Source organism: Hemitrygon akajei, chromosome 20 (genome assembly GCF_048418815.1).
Source record: "Hemitrygon akajei chromosome 20, sHemAka1.3, whole genome shotgun sequence".
Lineage (NCBI taxonomy): Eukaryota > Metazoa > Chordata > Chondrichthyes > Myliobatiformes > Dasyatidae > Hemitrygon > Hemitrygon akajei.
In genome coordinates this window covers 64,729,387-64,754,295 of record NC_133143.1, presented here as the reverse complement: position 1 = coordinate 64,754,295, position 24,909 = coordinate 64,729,387, and the positions used below count along the sequence as shown (strand labels likewise).

The 24,909-nt window shown below is 43.1% G+C and overlaps 1 protein-coding gene across 4 annotated transcripts in view; it reads left to right on the top strand.

Annotated features, from left to right (window-relative positions):
• Positions 1-24,909, top strand: part of LOC140713876 (RNA-binding motif, single-stranded-interacting protein 3) — a 632,800-nt gene that overhangs the window by 418,636 nt on the left and 189,255 nt on the right. For all 4 annotated transcript variants that reach the window (XM_073024496.1, XM_073024497.1, XM_073024495.1 and 1 more), the window contains 2 exons: positions 2,516-2,673; positions 23,897-23,976. In XM_073024496.1, coding sequence (XP_072880597.1) covers positions 2,516-2,673; positions 23,897-23,976 — 238 coding nt within the window. The remainder of the gene's footprint in view (positions 1-2,515; positions 2,674-23,896; positions 23,977-24,909) is intronic.

The window sequence follows — 24,909 nt, the reverse complement described above, 5'->3', positions numbered from 1 at the left end:
ATAGAAGGATGTCCCTTCAAAACAGAGATGTGGAGGAATTTCTTAGGCAGAGGGTGGTGAATCTGTGAAGTTCATTGCCACAGGCAGCTGTGGAAACAAAGTCATTGAGTATATTTAAAGTGGAGATTGAAAGGTTCTTGATTAGTAAGGGTGTCAAAGGTTACGGGGAGACGTTATGTACAATGAGATGGACACTTACCATCTATCTTGTTATAACATTGCTACCTTATTGTCTATCTGCACTGCACTTTCTCTGTAGCCGTTACACTTTATTCTGCATTCTGTAATTGTTTTACCTTGTTCTACCTCAATGCATTGTGCATTAATTCGATCCATATGAACAGAATGCAAGATAAACTTTTTACTGCACCTCAGTACAGGTGACAATAAAGATTTAAAAATTAGCATTATTTTTCACATATATCCTACATTGAAACAAACAGTGAAATGCACCATTTGGTAAAATCAAATCAGTGAGGAATGTACTGGGCAGCCAGCAAGTGTCACCAAGGATCCAGCACCAACAGAGCTTGCCCACAACTCCCGAACCTTAACCGTGTGTCTTTGGAATATGGGAGGAAAGTGAGGCACCTTGAGGAAACCCCTGCTGTCACAGGGAGACTGTGCAAACTCCTTACAGACAATGGTGGGAATTGATCCCTGATCTGACAACTCATACTGTAAAGCATTGTGCTAACCTGTTGCCCAATTCCAATTTTAATTGCAATTCCCAATGTGTGCCCAGGACTGGCTGTAGATATTGCAATAGAAAGTGTCTTGCTGATTCTGACCACAGGAAGAATTCCCCCACATTATTGTTAGGGAGGCATGCCAAGACCTGTGGAGATAATGGTGGACATCTGGATGATAGAGTCACTCAGGCAATCTTGCCTCCTGTTCTCCATGCCTTGTGCTCTCTTTTGTGGCACTGAGCTTTGCTGAAGATAATCTGGCAAGATGGTGCTGGCGATGTTTTGCAGGCAGTTCCTAAAACTACCAGATACTCTACTGGATATATTTCTTCTAAAGCGTGATTGCTGCAATCCGCAGCCTGCAATTTCCCTTTGGAAATGTACTTTTGAATTGTCTAAACAAACTAGCGATTTTACAAAGACCTGAAGGATTTGGCGAGCTTGACTCTCGGGAATATAAGTACAGCCATCACTGGGGCAGCTGCCATTGGAGTGGGTTTCAAGCCAGGCCCAAGAGCAGAAAACGATCCGGTGTTGAGCACCATTACTCCGCGCTGTTTAAAGCATCGAGCCAGATTGAAGCGATGAAGCCCAAGGGTGGTAAATGAACCGGTCTGCATTTGACCCATCTCCCTCTCTCCTCGCTCCTACCACAGTAGGAGTCTTGGGTCCCCTTCTGGGAGCAGTTCTTGCCCTGCAGTCATCGGGGTCCTGGTCTGGCTTCACTCGCCTCAGCGCTGAGTTAACTGTGCAGTTGTGAACTTATTTTCAGGGACTCTGCAACTCACGTTCCTTGTATTATTTTCTTCCATTTCTTTAACTGTTTGCATGTTATGTCCTCTTTTCCACATTGGTTGGGTGTCTTTGTTGTGTGTAGTTTTTATTTTAAAGAATTCTATTCTGTTTCTTTGTTTTGTGGCCACCTGGAAGAAGATGAATCTCAAGGTTGAATATAATGTTTGAACTTTGAAGAAGCTACTGGTGAATAATTCACATTTTGAGGCACCACCAGCAAGGACATGCTGTCTAGTCAGAGACCTTCACATAGAGGTGCCTTGATTAATACTTATTTGTTACAGGGAGATGGCAACAATAATTTACTCTTATAAAGCGGAAAGGTAGTGCTTGCACTCCATTCAGAGTCAAAAGTTCGTCCAACTGTTGGAACAAATAGGTTTGATTCCTGTTTGCAGATAACAGTATGTCCCATGACGTGAAACAGAGGAAACTAAAGGAGTTCTGATGAAGAATTAGCCCTTTCTCTCATGGTCCACTCTCCTCTCCTATCTGATTCCTTCATCTTCAGCCCTTTACCTCTTTCCCCCCTACCCCACCCACCCACCCACCCACCTTCAACCTCACCGTGTCTCACCTTCCACCTGCCAGCTTGTCTTCCTTCCCCCCCCCCCCCCACCTTCTTATTCTGGCTTCTTCCCCCTTTCTTTACCGTCCTGATAAAACTTCTCAGTCCAAAACGTCGACTGTTTATTCCTCTCCGTAGGTGCTGCCCGATCTACGGAGTTCCTGCAGCATTTTGTGCATATTGTTGAAGGAAGGGAAAAAGGTCAGAGCTCTTGCTTTGATGACTATAGTGCCAGAGTTTCTCTCTGTAGGTATACTGATGGTTTGGCAAAATATCTCTCAGAAAGTTATTATTATTATTTGAAATAGATGAGTATGAAGAAGTGGTCATTTGTTAAACACGCAACATAAGACAGTGTCAAATGAAATGATACAGTGAAGGGTTAAACATAGCTGGTTGTTTAACACGATATTCCACTTCGACTAAGATATTTATGCCATATTTTCTTCCTTCCTTGCAGCAGCAGGAACAGGACCCAACCAACCTGTACATCTCAAATCTTCCCGTATCCATGGACGAGCAGGAACTTGAGAACATGCTAAAACCTTTCGGCCACGTAATTTCCACAAGGATATTAAGAGATGCAAATGGAATAAGCCGAGGTGTGGGGTTTGCCAGGTGAGAGATGTGAATTTTTCTTTCTATGAAGCTGCCAGTAATAAATCAGATTCTGACTGAATCCGGCTGATGGGCAGAAAGTTAGAAAGCTGAAATCTTTAAAATTTGCAAACTGCAAACATTTGGCATAAGACCATAAGAGATAGGAGCAGAATTAGGCCATTCAGCCCATCAAGTTTGCTCCATCATTCAATCATGGCTGATTTATTATCCTTGTTAACCCCATCTCCTTCTTTCTCTCTGTAACCTTTGACACTGTAACCTATCAACCTCTGTTCTAAATATACCCAATGACTTGGCCTCCAGGGCCACCTGCACTAATGAAATCCATAGATTCACCAACCTCTAACAAAACGAATACCTCCTCAAATATGTTTTTAAAGGATGTCCTTCTTTTCTAAGGCTGTGCCCTCTGATCCCAGACAATCCCACTATAGGAAAAATCCTCAGCATATCCACTCTATCTAGGCGTTTCAATATTCAATAGGTTTCAAGTCAAGTCAAGTTTATTGTTATTTAACTATATACATGTATACCGTCAAACAAGACAACATTTTTATGGACCAGTTGTAAAGCACACTAGTACACATAACACACACACATAATACACAATGACTTAGGAAAGTAAGAATTAAATCTACAAATGAATTACTCATAAATAAACAAAGTGAAGTGCATAAATTATATATTGTAGGGCACTGTACAAATCGCCTGGTGACACTTTGAATGAGATCTCGCCTCATTCCTTTAATCTCCAGTGAGTACAGACCCAGGGTCATCAAGCGCACCTCGTATGTTAACTCTTTCATTCCTGGGATCATTCTTCTGTACCTCCCCTGGATCCTCTCTAATGCCAGTAAATCCTTTTTAGATATGGCCCAAAATTGCTGGCTTTACTCCAAGTGCAGTCTGACCAATGACTTATACAGCCTTGGCATGACACCCTTGCTCTTATACTGTATATAAAAGCATGCTACCTGGCTTAGTCTGACATCTATGGGTTACTTGTGCACTCTAATTTCCGTGCCTGTTATCATGAACTCCCAGTTTAAATATTTCAGTCACACAGGTTGATGAAGGTTTGAGCTTAGATTAACACCAAATCCCTCCTTCTATATACGGGTATTGCATGTGAAAGTGAGAAAGGCTGTGGTCCATTTATGTCAAAAGTCAACACCCGCATTTGTGTTGTTTATAATGTTTCTGTACTGTGTACAGGACTCCCTTGTGTTCTTAAGTGAAATTTGAAGCCTGCTTGGCTGAATTTCAAAGTAAATCTATTATCAATGTAGCTACATATCACTATGTACTACTGTGAGATCCATTCTCTTCGCAAACCACAGCAAATCTGAACCCATTTAGGCCTTAACATTATTTTTCATTCCCTATCTAATCAATATGTACTAGTTAGCATGTTAATTGGTCGTTGTAAATTGTCCTGTCATTCGACTAAGGTTAAATAGGTGTGTGACTAGGTGATGCGGTTTGTTGGGCTGGGAGAGCCTTTTCCACTCTGTATCTCTAAATAATTTAATTAATTGTCTGAATTTTGGAAAAAGCAGTAGATGGCATCAAAAGTTTAACATTTAGAGGTTGGATTCTGAATTTCTAAAAACTCCCTGTCATGGTTGAAACCGTGAATTGGGTCAAATGTGTTATTTGATTTAGATCTACAGTATTTTAATTCTTATAGTATAGGAGATTGAAATTCAATTCATCCCAAATCCCTGTTATTAATTTAGATTTAAAACCATAAAAGTCACGGTTGTATAACTACATAAGATCCTGTAGCTGTTAGAAATATTGAGCAACACACAGAAAATGCTGGAGAAACTCAGCAGGTCAGGTAGATTCCAAGGACAGGCGTAAAAGGTCAATATTTGAGACCGAGGCCTTTCAACAGGACCAGTCCAAAATGTTGACTGTTTATTTGCCTCCATAGATGCTGCCTGACTTATCGTGGTATAACTATGTCGGTGTATCTCTTGCATCTCAGAGCAGAATAGTTTTCTCAAAGAAGTTCTACCATGAATGGCAGCATGGTAGCGTAGTGGTTAGTATAGAGCTTATCAGCGCCAGTGAGTGGGATTCGTTTTCTCCCGCTGTCTGTAAGGAGGTGGTATGTTTTCCCTGTAATTGTGCGGCTTTCTCCCAGGTGCTCAGGCACCCTCCCATGTTCCAAAACCATCTGGGTTAGAAGGTTGTGCCATGCTTCGTTGATGCCTGCGGGTTGAACCTCGCACATTCTCGGACTGTGTTGGTCATTGATGCAAGTGGCATATTTCACTGTATGTTTTCATGTTTTGATGTACATGTGACAAATAAAGCTAATCTTTAAATCTTTTAAGTTCTGACTCTTACACTACAATAATGGAAATGTTTAAGGTAGAAGGCAGAATCTCCATCATTAACCAATAATTTTTTTTGTTTTTATCCTTCACAACCTAATCAAATGCATCACTCATGATTTATGTCACTGAAAGAAAAAATTAAATATTTTGCTTTACCTCTAATAAAATTGACTTTTAAGATACAAAATACGCTGAACATTGTAGCTTGAACTTAATCAGGTGCACAAAGCAAGCAAACAGACTCGTACTTATACTCAGTGGCCATTTTATTAGGTACATCTGTACACCTCATTAATGCAAATATCTAATCAACCAATCACGTGGCAGTAACTCAATGTATAAAAGCATGAAAACATGGTCAAGAGGTTCAGTTGTTGTTCAAACCAAACATCAGAATGGAGAAGAAATGTGACAAAAGTGACTTTAAATGTGGAATGAATATTGGTGCCAGATGGGGTGATTTGAGTATCTCAGAAACTGGATTTTCATGCACAACAGTCTCTAGAGTTTACAGAGAATGGTGTGAGAAATAAAATAAAAAATCCAGTGAGTGGCAGTTCTGTGGGGAAAAGTAGTTTGTTAATGAGAGAGGTCAGAGGAGAATGACCAGACTGGTTCAAGCTGACAGGAGGATGACAGTAACTCAAGTAACCATGCATTACCACGGATATGTGCAGACGGTTATCTCTGAACACATAACATGTCAAACTTGAAGTGAATGGGCTATAGCAGCAGAAGACCGTGGACATATTCTCAGTGTCCACTTTATTAGGTACTTAATAAAGTGGATACTGAGCATTTCCATTCCTTTAAGAATGACAGATCGTGTTTCCAGCAGTGGACTACTCACAAAAGGCTGTTATAGAGTAAGGTAATGAAATCGGTCATTCTTACAGAGGACAAAGCAGACGTCAGATCCACTCATTGCGACCCAGCCTGCTCCCAGCCTTTCTGCACGTCCCTAAGCCTCCTTCTGACGGCCCTTTCCTCCCGTGGCAGGTCTGACCCGCCAGCTGAAGGCTGCAGCTGGTTGGCTTTTGTTTTTGCTCCGTTGAACCAGTGAACCGCTGTGTGTGTGTTGGTGGGGTGGAGTGGTGTTGTGGGGGAAAGTGGTCCTGTTAGTGATTTGGGAGTCCTAGCAATGTAGATGTTTCAATGTCAAAGTGACAAATAAAGCTCATCTTTAAATCTTTATCTTCTCTGAGACGCAAGATAAATACCAAGTAATGGAAAGTTTTAAGGTAGACAGTAGAATGAATTGACCAGTCAGTTCATTGTCTTTGTACTTCTCAACCTAATTAAATGCATCACTGGTGATTTGGTAGTAGCTTATTTCGTAGTGCATTGGCCCATGTGACTCACTGCTTTTATGTTTTCTTCATTCCAATGTGTTATTTGAAGTGACAGTCTAATGGTTTCCCTCCATCCTGGGAAAGGTGTGATGCACCATCAATAACTCACGCTGAGACTTAGGAAACGAGATATCGGCTTTTATTGACTGGAAGAATAAACAGCACTACATCCTGGGGAAAATGAGGGAGAGCAGCAGCCCACAGTCGCCTTTATACAGGGGTCTGTGGGAGGAGCCACAGGAGCAGTCAGACAGGTATATCTAGTTCACCACAAGGTGACAATGCAGAAATAAACAAAACGGCACAATAAGTTGAAAAATTTTTGGAAGTACTCATGGACTCGGTGTCTGTCTCAGCTTTTCCTCATTTGGGCTGACTTGACTGTCTGTCTTCTTTGTTCCTTAAACTTGCCTTCTCCAGAGGCTCTGCTCAGCCAGGTAGTCGAACCCCTGGGGCCTGTACAGTGACACGGCCTTGAAAATGTAACAGGGAGAATGGGGTGGACTATAGAATCCCAACTCTGAAGACTTTTAACCAGCAGCATGGCTGTTAAAGCTATCAAGGTTTTGCCAAAAAACAAATCAATACATTTTAAGTTTAGAATTTTTAAAGAATCAAATTAAGAGGACTGGCTAGAGTTTTAATTTATTACAAATGTCAAATCCAAGCTCAAGTAATTACAGATAGCGGCAGTAGTGTGATCACTCAAGTCGAGTATGATGTTGTCCTAGGGGTTGTAAGGTGGAGAATGCCTGTGTGTGACTTTGTTTGATGTGTGAAAACTGATGCACGGGCAGCCACCACACAGATTGGGGACAGGGTCGAGAGGCATGGAATGTAAGATGACTGGGGAACCTTCACTGATGTGGCCTTCCTCTGCCTTTACTGGCATTGTGATGCGCCATCATCTTCTGCCAGCTCCACTGTTGAGGTCTAGTTGGATCACTGTTTGTCTGGAACTTTCCCCGTGACCTTACCACCATCGCTGCATTAATGGCTAAACTCACAGCACTGCTCTTTGGATCTCAGGAGTGCTCGGCACCCTCCACCGCGACAAGATGACAATCCTTGGAGAAACTCGGAGAATCACAAATAAGGAATGCTAGACGCACCATGGCCAGTCAATGCTGATTCAAACCCTCAATTCCCAGTCCTCAACCAAATCTTACCTGGTTTCTGATCTGAGAACCAGCTCTTCAGCATTCAGAAAGATGAATCCCTATACTACTGGACTGCATGAAAATGATCTGCAGAACATTGTCAGGAAATTGCCAACAAAGAGTAACATTTGGAACTTCCGCATTCACCAGCATTTCAACTGAATGCCAACAAAACTAAGAAAGAATCTGGGCCAGAGTTCAACTCGTATTGTAATTATATTTTGTAATTGAAGTGTTTGTTGCGGAAATATAGAACTTACTCTAAAGGGGTTCTACGGTATTTTGCACATAGTCGAGTCAGTATAAGATTTTTGTACACAGATAGTTAAAAGTATGTTAGCTTGCCAGAATTATATAATAGCAAGGTTCCATAACATTCTGAATAGTACAAAGGAACAAAGAGTCCAGTTGTGACATCTGAGCACCACATGAAATGTGAATAACAAACAATGTTCCATTCTTTCTGTGGTGCCCCTCCGCTGGGGCCGGTATGTTTTCATTTAACTTGAAGCCAAACATGTACCACAATACTGATAACATCTGCCGGAATTTGAGATCAACTGATTGAGAAATTCTATTTGAAAGTCAGGGCTTTCTTCATTCAACTCTTGACAATTGACATTATATAGTTAAACTTCTGAAAAACCATCTAGTTAAAGGAGTTTATGTACGATATTCTATTTTAGAAGTTCAGAATTCAGTACTTACAGAAACAAACACTCAGTGGCCACTTTAGAGGGTACCTCCTGTACCTAATAAAGTGACCACTAAATGTATGTTTGTGGTCTTCTGCTGCTGTAGGCCATCAAATTCAAGATTTAACATGTTGTGTGTTCAAATTTGCACTTCTGCACGCCACTGTTGTAATGCATGGTCATTTGAGTTACTGTTGCCTTCCTGTCAGCTCGAACCAGCTTGGCCATTCTCCTCTGGCCTCTCTCGTTAACAAGTTGCTTCTCACAGAACAGCTGCTTACTGGATGTTTTTTCATTTTTTTTTGCACCATTCTCTGTAAACTCTAGAGGCAGTTGTGTATGAAAATCCCAGGAGTTCAGCAGTTTCTGAGATACTCAAACCACCCTGTCTGGCACCAACAATTATTCCATGGGCAAAGACACTTGGATCACATTTCTTCCCTGTTCTGATATTTGGTGTGAACAACAACTGAATCTCTTGACCATGTCTGCATGCTTTTATGCACTGAGTTGCCGCCACTGTTTCCAGGTTCAGGTATGGCCCAAGTGCAGAGTGAGAGACATTGAAGCAGGTTGATAGTTCACAGACTTTACTATGAACAGTGTTAAAGGGAAAATAAAACAATAAACACAAGGCCAAACAGGGCCGTTAACTAGAACTCTCAAAAGGAAAATGAAGCCTACACTGCAGCTGAAAAGAACATTAAACGAACACTGCTGGTCTTCAGAGTCAGTTGACTTGAAAGCCCAATACCTCAGGGAAGGCCGAATGCAAAATGGCAGCGAAACCTTGCTGTGCTCTGTCCAAGTCTCGACAAGCACTATGACAAGTATGGAGTTAAATACTACCATGATTAAATAATAGCTAGCCTGACACGTGCAAATTCACAAGCGCAATTCCGTATCTACTGCACTGCCGAATCCGTGGTTGTGACAGGGCCCCACTCTCTAGGCGCAGCCCCTGAGGAGCCACAGACCTGTCTCTGCTGGAAGTCCCGGATCAGCGACTTGTCCAAGATGTCCTTCGCCTGGATCCAAGTACATTCTTCTGGGCTATACCATTCCCAGTCCACAAGGTACTGGACTTTAGAGATGCCAGCAGATGCCGCACAGTATAGACAAAGGAACCATCTACCAGGCGGGGAGGAGGGGGAGGTGGGGTGACTGGGGCCAGGGGAGAGGTAGTAACCGGCTTGAGCTGGGAAACATGGAATACTGGGTGGATCTTCAGTGATGCTGGTAGACGCAATCTATAGGACACCTTGTTGACAGCCTTTTCCACTACAAACGGTCCCATGTACCATGGTTCCAATTTCCGATTCTCAACGTTCATGGGACGATCCCTTGATGCCATCCAGACCTCCTCCCTTGGCTTGAATGGCCATTCCTGTCGACGGAGCCGATCAGCCTGCCGAGAATGCTGTTTCTGGGCGCGCAGCAGAGAAGCCCTGGCTCGTCTCCAGGTGCGCTTGTGGCGCTGGATCAGCTGTTCAGCAGCAGGAGCTCCTACATCAATCTTCTGATCAGGGAAGAGCAGGGACTGGAATCCCTTCTGGCATTCAAAGGGAGACATACCAGTGGACAACTACTGGAGGTTATTGTGGACGATCTCTGCCCAAACCAGTCGGGAGCTCCAGGACGTGGGGTTGGAAGAAGCAAGACAGCGCAGGGTTGTTTCCAACTCCTGGTTCACTCTCTCAATCTGGCCGTTAGATTGGGGGTGGAAGCCAGATGAGAGGCTGGCCGTGGCTCCTACAAGAGAGCAGAAAGCCTTCCAAAAGCGGGAAGTGAACTGTGGTCCATGATCAGACACTGTCTGAGGAAAGCCATGGAGCCTGAACGCATGCTGAACCATGAGTGTGGCAGTCTCATGAGCCAATGGGAGCTTGGGGAGGGCACTGAAGTGGGCAGCCTTGGAAAATCGATCCACAACAACCAAAATGGTGGTGTTCCCATTAGCCAGAGGGCAGCTCAGTGATGAAATTTACTGAGAGGTGGGACCAGGGGCTGTGGGGCACAGGCAGTGGACATAACAGATCCCCAGGACGCTGGCGTGATGTCTTGTTCCGAGCACAGGTGGGACAGGCAGATACAAAGACGTGGACATCCTGCGACATAGATGGCCACCAAAATTGTCTCCTTATAAACTCCTGAGTCCGTTGAATTCCCGGATGTCCAGCCAGACGGGAGGAGTGACTCCATTTCAGCTCTTTGTCCCTGCTGCAGTGAATTCCAAACAGCCGGCTGGGAGGACCTCCGCTTCTATTCCCCAGATCACCGGAGCAGCAATACACGAGCAAGGAAGAATGGGCTGTGGATCGGCATTGTCCTCGGATCCATCGAACTGCCGGGAGAGAACGTCAGCCTGTGTATTCTTGCTGCCGGGATAATAGTGAGGATGAAATTGAACCATGTGAAGAAGAGAGCCCACTGGGCTTGACTATAGGAGAGGTTCTTGTGATCTGTCTAGACCAAGAATGGATGCTCTGCCTCCTACAGCCAGGGTTGCCATTCCTCCAGGGCTTGTCGGCACGAGGTTATCTGCCTCATTGCCTCCGTAACTTCACTGAGAACAGGTTCCATTGCCTGTAGCTTGTTTCCTACCTAAGCAATGAACCTCATGGCCAGTCTGTCGGCTGGGTCCATCTTTGTTGGTTGAGACTTGCTGTTACCAGATTCAGATATGGCCCAAGTGCAGAGTGAGAGACACTGAAGCAGATCGATAGTTCACAGACTTTACTACGAACAGTGTTAAAGGGAAAGTAAAACAGTAAACGCGAGGCCAAACAGGGCCGTTAACTAAAACTCTCAAAAGGAAAACGAAGCCTACACTGTCAGCTGAGAAGACCATCTAAACATTAAACGAGTACCGCTAGTCTTCAGAGTCAGTTGACTTGAAAGCCCAATACCCCAGGGAAGGCCGAATGCAAAACAGCAGCGAAGCGTTGCTGTGCTCTGTCCAAGTCTCGACAAGAACTACGACGACAAGTATGGAGTTAAATACTATCAGGATTAAATAATAATTAGCTGACACGTACAAATTCACAAGTGCAATTGCCGTATCTACTGCAATTCCAAATCCATGGTGGTGGCAGCCACATGATTCGCCAATTTCCTACTGTGGTTTGGTTATCAGAAGGGCAGAAGTTGTCCTGGGGCTCTCTTACAAGACAGCACTTGGTTGTATGGTAGTGAAGTCGTTAGCACAACACTTTACAATACCAGCAACCTGGGTTCAATACGTCTGTAAGGGTGTTTGTATGTTCTTCCCGTAACCGTGTAGGGTCCTGCGGGTCCTACAGTTGTTTCCACGCACACTTCAAAGACGTACCAATTGATAGGATAGTTGATCATTGTAAATTCTCCTGTGATTGGGCTTGGGTTAAATCAGGGGTTGCTGGACAACAAGGCTCAAAGGGCTGGAAGGGCATGTTCTGCATATTCTGCGCTGCAGCTCAGTAAATAAATAACTTTTAAAAACACTGACATTGGTTGACAGATAGATTGACTTCTATAGATGCACGGTAGAGAGTATCCAAACAGGTTGCATCGTGGCCTGGTGTGAATGGTGAAGGCTGTAGCTCAGTCTGCCAGAGGCAAAACCCTTTCCACCAATGAGTACATTTACGTGGAGCAGCCACGAGAAAGCAGCATCCATCATCAAAGACCCCCGTCACTCAGGTAATGCTCTCTTCTCATTATTATCATCAGGCAGGGGGTACAGGAGCCTCAGGACTCACACCACCTGGTTCAGGAACAGTTAATACCGCTGAACCATCAGACTCCCTAACCAAATGGAATAACTTCACTCATTTCATCTCTGAATGGATCCTATGGCCTAAGACTCACGTTCAAGGATTCTTTTTTCATCTCATGTTCTCAATATACAAATAAACAAATTTATTTGTAGTTTAACCTCATTGAAATGTTGGTTGTTTGTCAGTCTTTTCTGTTTATGTATAGCTTTTTTCTAAATTCTATTTTCCCTGTAAATACTTATAAGAAAATGAATCTGAAGTTAGTATGTATAACATATAGGTACTTTGATAATAAATTTACTTGTTAAAGATGTATATACCTGAAATTTTACCCACTGATCTGTTCACTTGTATCTAACAGCTAGCAAATATTTGCATTTACGTGGCGTAGATCCAGATGTTAAATAGCTACTGAAACTTGAGTTCAGTAACACACATTATTACGAGTCCATGGTAAGAAATATTAACTCGATCTGTCTTTGAAACTTCAATTTAGATTTGATCTTCAATGATGGACAGCATCTTCTTGAGGAACCACCTCCTGAAGGTGTCCTTGATGGTAGGGACAGTTGTGCCTATGAATGAGCTAGCTGAGGGTTATGTCACCTCGGGCAATCTGGTGCAATGAAGGCTTCACATCACTCTATGATACAACCCATTAGAATACTCCCCACTACACGCCTATAGAAAATTGCAAAAGTCTTTGGTGACATACCAAACCTCCTCAAACTCATGACAAAATAAAGCCTCTGGCATCCTTCCTGATTGTAGGGCCCAGGACAGATCCTTGGAGATGTTAAGACTCAGGAATTTGAAGCTGCTCTCCCTTTCCACACTGACCCCCCCCCCCCCCCCAATGTGAGGTGTGTGTTCCCCTCGCTAAAGTCCACAGTCAATTCCTTGGTACTGAAATTAAGTGTGAGGTTATTGTCGTGACACCCAGTTAACCAGCTGATCTATCTCACTCCTGTACACCTCGTCATCACTACCTAAGATTTTACCAACAGTAGTGTCATTTGCACACTTATAGATGGTCCATGAGCTGAGCCGCACAGTCATGAGTGCAGAGGGAGAGCAGAGCAATGGGCGAAGCATGCATCACGTTAGGAAAATCTAGCCCTTCAAGCCTGCGTTGACATTTTAAAAGACCATGATTGATCTGATTCAAACCTAATTCTCACAAAGTGAAGGCTTCGAGAATCGGTTTAAATTCAGATCGATCACGAGCTCATTAAATGTCAGTGCATGCTTGAGGGGCTAGATTGTGCAGAGTTAGGTGTCTGCAGGACTCGGCTCAGAATCCAAACCAGAATCAGGTTTATTGTCACTGATATATCTCAATAAACTTGTTTTGCAACAGCAGTACACTGCACAGACAAAAAATTATTTTATGTTAGAATAAGAAATATTAAAAATAAATAAGCAGTCCAAAAGGAGAGCAGAGATAGAGAGGTATTATTCATGGATTCATTGTCCATTCAGAGATCTGATGGCAGAGAGGCAGAAATTGTTCCTAAACTGTTGAGTGTGTGTCTTCAGGCTCCCTGTTGGTAGCAATGAGAAGAGGGCATGTCTTGGGTGGTGGAGGTCCTGAATAATGGTTGTTGACTTTTTGAGGCATTGCCTTTGTGGACATCTGCGATGGTATGGAGGCTGTTTCCTGTGATGGAGCTGGCTGAGGTTGCAACCCTCTGCAGCTTTTTCCAGTCCTCTGCAGAGTTCCCTCCATACCAAACGGTGATGCAACCTGCCAGAGCATTTTCCATGGTACATCCGTAGAAATTTGCTGCCATCTTTGAGGTAATTGCATCAATATGTTGGGGCCAGGATGGATCTACTGAGATGCGTGAAGCTGCTCACTCTTTCCATGCCAACCCTTCAATGGAGGGTGATGCCTGTTATCCAGACTTCTCCTTCCCCAAGTCCAGAATCAGTTCCGTGGTCTTGCTGATGTTGAGTGTGAGCTTCTTGTTGTGTCACCACTCAGCGAGCTGATCTACCTCACTCCTGTAAGCCTCCTCGTCACTACTGAGCCAGGTGTCACCTGCACATTTATAAGTGGTGTTTGAGCTGTTCTTAACATAGAGAATCAAGCAGTGGGTTAAGCACACATCAGATTATGAACATATCAATTAGGAAAATCTAGCCCCTCAAATCTGCTTTGTCATTTACAACATAGAAGAGTATAGACCATTTGGCCCCGAATGTGGTGCTGAACCAGCTAAACAGCAAATCAAAAACACCCAAACACTGATCCCTCCTACCTACACCATGTCCATATTCCTCCATCTTCCTTCTATCTATGTGCCTATCCAAACATCTCTTAAAAGCCTCTCATGTATTTCCCTCTACAACCATACCCTGGCAGTGCATTCCAAGCATCCGTGGCTCTCTGAGTTTTAAAAAAAAACTTACCCCTCACTTACTCTCACTTTCAATGTATGCCCTCATTGAATTGGACATTTCAACCCTGGGAAACAGATGCCCTCTGTCTAACTCTGTCTGTGCCTCTGATAATTGTGTAAACATCTGTCAAATCTCCCCTCAGCCTCTGACACTCCACAGAAAACAATCTAAGTTTATCCAGCCTTTTGTGTTAGCACATGCCCTCTCTGAACATAAGGAATAGGCCAACTGGCCCATCGCGCCTGTTCTGCCATTCAATACTATCATAGCTGAAGCCTCTCTGAAGCCTCAAAATACTTCCTCTAGCGGGGCGACCAGAACTGTACACAATTCTCCAGTTCTGGCCCTACCAGAGTTTTTAAAGTTGCAAAATAACCTCCTGACTTCTGATTGATCTGACTGTAACCTGATTCTGACAGAGTGAAGACTTTGAGAATCAGGTTACGATCAGATCAATCATGATCTCATTAAATGACAAGGCAAGCTTGAGGGGCTGGATGGTGCAAGGTCAGATCCCTGCACCATTTAGCAGGATGATGAAGAGAGTGCAAGACTGAGCTTCAGATTTATTTATCGCACGTACAGTGAACTGCACCGTTTGCATTGACAACCAGCACACCCAAGGATGTGCTGGGGACAGCCCACGAGTGTCGCCGCACATTCCGGTGCTAACACAGCTTGCCCACGGCGCTCGGCAGAAGAACACAGAACAGAACAAAAGTGAGCATAACAAGCAACAAAGCAAGCCTCTTTCAAATTAGATTTTGAATTTGATTGACTTTATTTCTTACACCCTTCACAGACATGAGGAGTAAAAAATCTTTACGTTACGTCTCTGTCTAAATGTGCAATGTGCAATCATAGTCATTTATAATAAATAGAACAGTCAACATAACATAGAAATACACTCAAATCAGCGTGAGTTCATCAGTCTGATGGCCTGGTGGAAGAAGCTGTCCCAGAGCCTGTTGGTCCTGGCTTTTATGCTGCGGTACCGTTTCCCAGATGGTAACAGCTGGAGTAGATTGTGGTTGGGGTGACTCGAGTCCCCAATGATCCTTCAGGCCCTTTTTACACACCTGTTCTTTGTAAGTGTCCTGAATCATGGGAAGTTCACAACTACAGATGTGCTGGGCTGTCTGCACCACTCTCTGCAGAGTCCTGCGATTGAGGGAAGTACAGTTCACATACCAGCCAGTCAGGATGCTCTTAATTTGCCCCTGTAGAAAGTTCTTAGGATTTGGGGGCCCATACCAAACTTCCTCAACCATCTGAGGTGAAAGAGGCGCTGTTGTGCTTTTTTCACCACACAGCTGGTGTGTACAGACCACGTGAGGTCCTCGGTGATGTGGATGCCGAGGAACTTAAAGCCGTTTACCCTCTCAACCCAGATCCATTGATGTCAGTAGGGGTTAGCCTGTCTCCATTTCTCCTATAATCCACAACCAGCTCCTTTGTTTTTGCAGCATTGTGGGAGAGGTTGTTTTCTTGACACCACTGTGTCAGAGAGATGACTTCTTCCCTGCAGGCCACCTCGTTATTGTTTGAGATGAGGCCAGTCAGTGTAGTGTTGTCGGTAAATTTAATCAGCAGATTAGAGCTGTGGGTGGCGACACAGTCATGGGTATACGTGGAGTAAAGGAGAGGACTTTGTATACAGTCCTGAGGGGTTCCTGTATTGAGTGACAGAGGGGTGGAAGTGAGGGAGCCCATTCTTACCACCTGCCAGCGGTCTGACAGGAAGTCCAGGATCCAGCTGCACAAAACAGGGTCAAGGCCGAGGTCTCTGAGCTTCCTGTCGAGCCTGGAGAGAATAATGGTGATGAATGCTGAACTGTAGTCCAAGAACAGCATTCTCACATAAACATGCTTCTTCTCCAGATATGTAAGGACAGTATGTAGAGCAGTGGCTATTGTGTTATCTGCAAATAAGTTGTATGGGTAGGTGAATTGTAGGGGGTCCAGTGTGGGTGGTAGCAAGCTGCAGATCTAATCCTTGATCAGCCTCTCAAAGCATTTGCTTATTATTGAGGTGAGTGTGACAGGACGCCAGTTGTTCAGGCCTCTTTCCTCACATTCAGCCCTCCAACTCCGGGACTGGTCTCAGGCCTTCAGCCGTCAGGCTTCAACTTCCAGACTACGTTCCTTGTAATCACTTACATGTCCTCCTTAGAAGCTGGTAGTTTATTGAGCAGCACAGCATCTTTGGCCGTGATGTTGTGCCAATCTTTTAACCTACTCTACGATCATTCTAATTCTTCTTTCCTATATACTGTAGCGGTCCACAATGCTATCATCCATGTGCCTATCTAAGAGTTTCTTAATGTTTCTGTGTCTACCACCCCGCCTGGCAGTGTGGTCCATGCACACACCACTCTGTCCGAAATATATACCTCTGACATCCATCCTGTACTTTCCTCCAATCACCTTAAAACTGTGCCCCCTCATTTTAGTTATTTCCACCCTGGACAAACGTCTCTGATAATCCACTCGATCGATACCTCTTTTCATATTGTACTTTACTGTAGTCAGAGGGTGGTAAATCTGTGGAATTTGTTGCCACGAGTGGCTGTGCAGGCCAAGTCATTGGGTGGATTTAAGGCAGAGATAGATAGGTTCTTGATTAGCCAGGGCATCAAAGGGTATGGGGAGAAGGCAGGGGAGTGGGGATGACTGGAAGAATTGGATCAGCCTATGATTGAATGGCGGAGCAGACTCAATGGGCTGAATGGCCTACTTCTGCTCCTGTATCTTATGGTCTTACATCCCTATCAAGTCATTTCTCAATCACCCAGGCTATCATCCTGATACCCAGCGCACAGATGAAGACTTGAAAGCAGAGAACGCTGGCATGTGGCACAGTAGCATAGTGGTTAGTGCTTTACAGTACAGGCAACCTGGGCTCAATTCCTGCTGCTAGAATAAGGAGTTTATACACTCTTCACACGACTGCGCAGGTTTCCTTCGGGTCCTCTGATTTCCTCCCACAATCAAATGACCTACTGTTTGATAGGTTAATTGGTCATTGTAAATCATCCTATGATTAGGCTAGGATTAAATCAGAGGATTACTGGGCAGCATTGCTCAAAGGACCGGAAGGGCCTTTTCTGCGATCTATCTCTATAAATAAATAAGTAATAAACAAAATGCTGGAGGAACTCAGCAGCATCTGTGAAGAGGAATAAACAGTCAACGTTTCAGGTCAAGACCCTTTATCACGGCTGGAAAAGGCATATGAAGTTGCCAGAATAAGAAGGCATGGGGAGGGGAAGGAGTACAAGCTAGAAGGTGATTGGTGAAGCCAAGTGGGTTGGGGAGAAGGATGAGGGATGGATGAAGTGAGAAGCTGGGTGATGAGAGGTGCAGAAGTAAGTAAAGGGCTGGAGAAGGAGGTATCAACATGTCATCTCCTATTTCTCTCCATTCTTGCTCCCTGACTGGCTAAGTGCTTCCAGCTTGCTCTCGCAGTTCAGATTTTCCACACTTAACAGTTTTTTTTTGCCAGAGCGAAAGAGAATCAAGTTTGTCTACTGCTTCCACAATAGCCATATAAAAATGGCACATCATTGACACATATCTCTTGATCTTTTAACCGCATTTCTCTTAATTTTTTAATCAATCATTGAAAAGTCTAGATAGAGTGGATGTAGGACCAGAGGGTACAGCCTCAGAGTGTGAAAATGTCACTTTAGAACAGAGATAAGGAGGAATTTCTTTAGACAGAGGGTAATGAATCTGCGGAATTTCATTGCACAGATGGCTGTGGAGGCCAAGTCATTGACTATATTTAAAGATTGATAGGTTCTGGATTATTCGGGGTGTCAAACATTATGTGGAGAAGACAAGAGAATGGGGTTGAGAGGGAAATTAAATCACCCAAGATGGAATGATGAAGCAGACTTGGTAGGCCCAATGCCCTAGTACTGCTCTTATGTCTTATAGTCTTATGGTATTAATTAAATCTAAACATCAATAGCATTTGTACCTGGAAGATTGTAGAACATACGTGCTCTCATGGGAAGGGTGAGGCTGAGAGTGATCTGTCTACCAAGTAGTTCCACATGATCTCGTCTAAAGGATATACTTGGAAGGTGGCTTTCCTCTTGCTCCTTGCTGCTTTTGCCTGAATGGAGGCCAAGAGGATCATCCTTTGTAAAAGGTGATCCCTTTGGGACACCTTTTGTGGTTAGTGGAATGAATAGAATATCCATGGTATTGTGAAGATGCAGAATTGTGTAGCAAAGCAGAAAAACTACAGGGCATGTGAATGGAGTGAGTTTGTGTGTGTCTCTGAGTAAGGCCATAAGACATAGCAGCAGATCTGGAGGATATAAAAGCAGTATTTAGGTTTAGAATTCATCTCTTAATCTCATGAAGTGTCTTCAATCATTTCTCTAAATTGGGGAATGATCATTTCAGTCTAACAAAATCCAAAAGGCACATGTCTTTCCCTCCTGGTATCCATCTTCAGTAGTATGACTTCACTGTCACATTGAATAAATAATGACATTCTCTCCTTCACGCCAAACAGGCAGTGGTGGGAATTGAACCCAGGTCACTGGTACCGTAAAGCGCAGTTCTGACCGCTACACTACCGTGCCCCCAATTAGCCAGCTTGGAAGGTAGACAACTGCAGTGGAAGCAAGTTATCAATGCCTGAGAATAGGAGAATGAAGTCCTGAACTGAATTATAGGAAAAGTTTGGATAGGGTAGAACTTTATTCCCTGAAGCGTATGAGAATGAGGGGAGATTTGATAGAGATATACAAAGTTGTGAAGGGTATAGATAGGGTAAATGTAAGCAGGCTTTTTCCAGCGTGGTGGGGTGAGATTAGGACTAGAGGTCATGGGTTAAGAGTGAAAGGTGAAATGTTTAAGGGGGAAGAAGAGAGGGAATTTCATCTCTCACAGGGTGTTGAGAGTGTGGAATTTGCAGCCAGCGGAAGTGGATGTGGGTTCAATTTCAGCATTTCAGAGAGATTTGAATAGGTACATAAATGGGAAGGGTATAGAGGGCTATGATCAAGTTACAGATTGATGGGACTAAACAGCATTGACTAAATGGGCCAAATGGCCTGTGTCTATGCTGAGTGTTCTGTGACTCTATGACTCAGTCCCAGGGAACAGCCTGAGAATAGGAAAATGCTGATCACATCAGTCATGTTTCTGTTCAATAAAATTCACATCTGCCCCAATTTTCCTACCAGCTATTTATGATCCTAAGAATAATGATCACTGAATTCAAAGTGTAATATCAAATATTTCCCAAGTGTAGTATTCCTCTGTTGATTACTTTAATGAAGTAGTAATGCATTTTAAATACTTTGCTAAAATGGTGAATGGACGAGTTGTGTTAATGTTATGTCCACAGCTGATTGCAGCTCAATGGTTTTATTAGTAATTGTAATTTTAATTGTCTTCATTACAATGTACACTCAGTGACAGCTTTTTTAGGTATATGATTGTATGTTTGTGGTCCTCTGTTTCCATAGCCCATCCACTTCAAAGTTCGATGTGTTGTGTGTTCAGAGATGCTCTTCGGCACACCACTACTGTGATGTGTTTTATTTGAGTTACTGTTGCTTTCCTGTTAGCTTGAACCTGTCCGGTCATTCTCCTGTGTCCTCTCTCATTAACAAAATGTGTTGCCCACAGAACTGCTGCTCACTAGATTTTTTTTTGGTTTTTTTGTAGCATTCTCTGTAAACTTTAGAGACTGTTGTGTGTGTGTGAAAATCCCAGGAGATCAGCAGTTCCTGAGATACTCAAACCACCCCATCTGGCACCAACAATCATTCCGCAGCCAGAGTCACTGAGGTCACACTTGTTCCCCATTCTGATGTTTGGTGTGAACAACAGTTGAACCTTTTGGCCATGTCTGCATACTTTAATGCATTGAGTTGCTGTCAAATGATTGGCTGATTAGATATTTACACTAATGAGCAGGTGTAAAGGTGTACTTAATAACGTGGATACAGAGTGTATTATCTTCAATGTCTAATGTTAGATCTTGGTGAATTAGTTGGACTTTCAACACTTCATGAAGTAAGAATATACTGACTTTTTGAGAGATTTGCTTTCCATTTGCAAATCTCATTTGAATGTATGCATTAGTATTACCAATGACATGCTCGTGGTTTGAATTTCTGCACAGTTTCATAATTGTCAATGATGAATTCAGCATAAATCAGAGATGCAGTGTGAAAACAGTCTACACCCTGTCACCAAGCTTCCTGTGAAGGAAGACTTTGCAGCTGGGTGACCAGAAATTTAATCTCATGTTAATTTACCACCAGTCTTTGTAAAATTCAAAAAAAAAGGTTTTAAGCTTTTGGAGAAATTCTGTTTAACTAATCAAAAACCTTTCTCAGCAGTGACAGAATGATGGAGAAGACTCAGTGGACCGAATGGCCTAATTCTGCTCCTTTGTCTTATGTTTTTATTATTTTATTTTAGAGAAACGGCACGGAACTGGCCCCTCCAACCGAATAGGCCACACCGCACAACAACCACCTATTAAACAGTGACCAATTAACCTACTAACTGATATTTCTTTAGACTGTGGGAGGAAACCAGTGCAACTGGAGGACACTCATATGTTCACAGAAAAGAATGTACAAACTCCTTTCAGATGACGCCAGAATTGAACTCTGAATTCCAACACCCTGAGCTGTAATAGTGTTGCACTAGTCGCTTGGCTTTTTTTTATCATTACATTTTGTCACGATTTGTAGTAACTCCCCAGAATATAAACAATAAGGTTGTGATTGGAGTTTACCAGCCCCACTCCAAAAATCCTATTCCAAGTTACTTCTAATGATACAATTTATAAAGGGGATTGGCGACTAACACCTAATGTGACATTCAGTAAAATCAGACTGATCGTATTTTAATCTCAATTCTACAATCTTGTCCACCTGCCGTAATCATTCAACCTCTTGCTATTTTAGTTCTGAAAATAGTCAAAGATACTGCTTCTACCACCTTTAAGCAAGGGGAATTCAAAAGACTAGGTGGAATTTCACCTTTTTCTGTGCTTCCTTATTTTTAAACAAGGAGCTCTTGTTTTGCATACAATTTGACCACCCCTAAATTGGAGGAAAAAATGCACATTGGATGATCGCGTTGCTGAGGACTTGCATTCAATCTTCAGGAGTCACCCTGAACTTGTAGTTGCCTGCCGTTTTAATTCACCATCCCTCTTCCACTCAGACCTTTCTGCTGATCACCTCCAATGCTGCTGTGGTCAAGCCCAAAGTGAGTTGGAGGGACAACACTCATTTTTCACCTGGGTATGCCACAGGCTTCTGGATCCAATATTGAACTCATTCCATCAAGGTTAAAGTCGAGTTTATTATCATGTGTGCAAGGGCGTGTGTGTTTATGTGCAATGAGAAATGCAGTGTAACTTGGACATAGCATCATCAAGTTCAAGTTCATTGTCATCTTGACTACATATACAACCAAATGAACCAATGTTCCTCCGGACCATGGTGTATCCTCAAACATGTATCATACACAGCACATAAAACAAAATATTATCACAAATCAGCAAATAGAATGTAATTTGAAGTACCTGTAGTGTGTAACATGGGTAAACAGTAAACAGCTTGTTGTTCTGGTGGCAAGGCGTTAGTGGTGGCAGGGTATACATTAGACATCCACTACAACCTAAGGATGTGCTGGGAACAACCCACAACTGTTACCACACTATCTACCACACATAAGGTATGCCCACAATAGAGGTGGACACACACCTATCAAAATTCTTCTGGTTTTTCACCTATCTCCAATTCCTTAGCCATATATTAAACTGTATAATCTTTCTAATTCTAGCCTCACTAGCACATAGCAAAGGTAGCAATCCTAAAATCAGAACCTGGAGGTCCTGCTCTTTAACTTAGCACCTAACTCCCTGAACTCCCTATGCAGAACCTCGTCACTCATCCTACCCATGTCATTGGTACCTACATGGACCATGGTTTCTGGCTGTTCACCCTCCCACTTAGGCATGCTGAGGACCTGATTTGAGATACCCTGGACTCTGGCAGCTGGGAGGCAAAATATCATTCAGGAGTCTTGTTCTTGCAAACAGAACCTCCTGTCCATTCCCCTAACTAACAAACCCCTATCACCACAGTGTGTCTCTCTTCTTCCCCCCCCCCCCCTTCCCTTGTGAATCACAGAGGCAGGCTCAGTTCCAGAGACCCGACCACTGTGTCTCTCCTCTGTTAGGTCGTCCCTCCTGACTGTATCCAAAGTGATATACCTGTTGTTGAGGGGGATGGCCACAGGGATACTCTGCACTGGCTCCTTAACCCTTTTCCCCTTCCTGGCTGTCACCCAGTTTCCTGTGTCCTGCACCTTGAGTGTAACTACCTCTCTATATGTCCAATCTATCACCCCTTCAGCCTCCCGAATGATCCAGGTTACATACGGTTCCAGTTCCAGCTCGATCTGCTTCCCAACTATTTTAGAACTCTTTAAGCCTCCCTTGTTTCATGACCTTATTATTTTTCTATGAACTCTTACAAATGCATCAGCAGCCTTTTAAACTGGGCCATGTAAATGAGTTGAATAATTTGATTAATTCATGATGTAACCCAGGGGATCTCTCTGTACTGGATTTGCTTTGCAGATGGATTGGTCAGTGACCTCAGACTTTGCCAATGGATATACCTTGTTCGTGCCAGTGTTAGAGAGCAGATTGTTAGACAATAAGACTTGTGCTTAAATCCAAATGCAGTTTGTCCTTGAGAGCATAGAATAATTAATTGTGAATATTTTAGAAAAATATGTTACAGAGGTGCATTGCTGCTCCAAAGCAATAATTCATTTAAGAAAAAGCTGGTACGAAACGTTACTGATGCATTCTGGGTTGAATGTAGTAGTCACTTTATTAGGTACACCAATGGAACTTGTTGTGGTCTTCTGCTGCTGTAGCCTGCCCACTTGAAGGGTTCAATGTGTCGTGCATTCAGAGATGCTCTTCTGCACACCACTGTTGTAACGTGTGGTTACTTGAGTTACTGTCACCTTCCTGTCAGCTTGAACCAGACTGGCCACTGATGTCCCTCATAGACAAAGTATTTTCACCCACAGAACTGCCACTCACTGAATGCTTTTTTCACCCCGTTCTCTGTAAATTCTGGAGACTTATGTGTGAAAATGCTAGGAGATCACTAGTTTCTGATATATCAAACCGCCCTGTCCAGCGCCAATAATCATTCTGCGGTCAAAGTCACTTAGATCACATTTCTTCCCAATCTGATGTTTGGTCTGAGCAATAACTGAACCTCTTGACCGTGTCTGCATGCTTTTATGCATTGAATTTCTGCTACATGATTGGCTGATTTGCATTAACAAACAGGTGTACAGGCGTACCTAGTAAAGTGGCCACTGATAGTATATTCTGAAGCAAGGATAATAAGTGTATTAGCATGTTGTCAGTCAATGTATTAGGGAAGTAACACTCACCCCTTTTTTCTTTTATATATTCAGAATGGAGTCCACTGAGAAATGTGAAGTAGTAATTCAACATTTTAATGGAAAGTATCTGAAAATGCCACCAGGTGTACCAGGTATGATTTTAATTGTTATTCATACATCAAAAGGATGAAGTGAATAGAGAACAAAATCAGGATTTGGATGAAATGAAATGATGGATTGATTGATTGATTGTTGCTTTTAATTTGACTGGTGTTTATTTAAAACTATTCCTCCTGCATATTTTTGTGAAATATATAATTATCTGAACTGGCAGTTTTTTTTAAATGCAAAAAGTGTATCCAATGTTACTTTAGTTTCTTGCTGTACCTGTGCTTACTCTAGGGTAAATTTGTGTCATTCACATAAAATGGGTGATGACAACCCACGATCAGATTTTAATTTTCATTGCAATCAAACAGGCCAATAACTTATTACTCCCTGGCTTGTGACCTTGTCCTAAGCTAGATGCAACCTTTTAAACATCAGTGCGGAACGCAAAATGGCAGAGTGATGCAGGCTTTATGTTAGTTGTTGCTTTGATGCTTCTTCTTAGATCCGGGGTTCCCAAACAGGGGTCCACAGACCCCTCGGTTCATAGCATAAAGAAGGTTGGGAACCCCTGTCTTAGATGGAGTGGATGTGGAGCGGATGGGTACATCTAGGACCAGATGGCATATTCTCAGAATAGAGGGACGTCCCTCTAGAACAGAGATGAAGAGGAATTTCTTTAGGCAAAGAGCGGTGAATCTATGGAATTCACTTTCATTGATAGCTGTGGAGGCCCAGTCGTTGGGTATATTTAAAGTGGAGGTTGATAGGTTTGTGATTAGTGAGGGCATGAAAGGTTACAGGGAGAAGGCAGGAGAATGGGACTGAGAGGGATAATAAATCAGCCATGATGGAATGGGAAAGTGGACTCTTAAGAGCTGAGTAGACTAATTCTGCTGCTATATCTTTGGGTCTTATGGTCGAAATGGAAAGATCAAGTAAAACTCTGACTTAATATTTTGGTCACCAACTTCTTC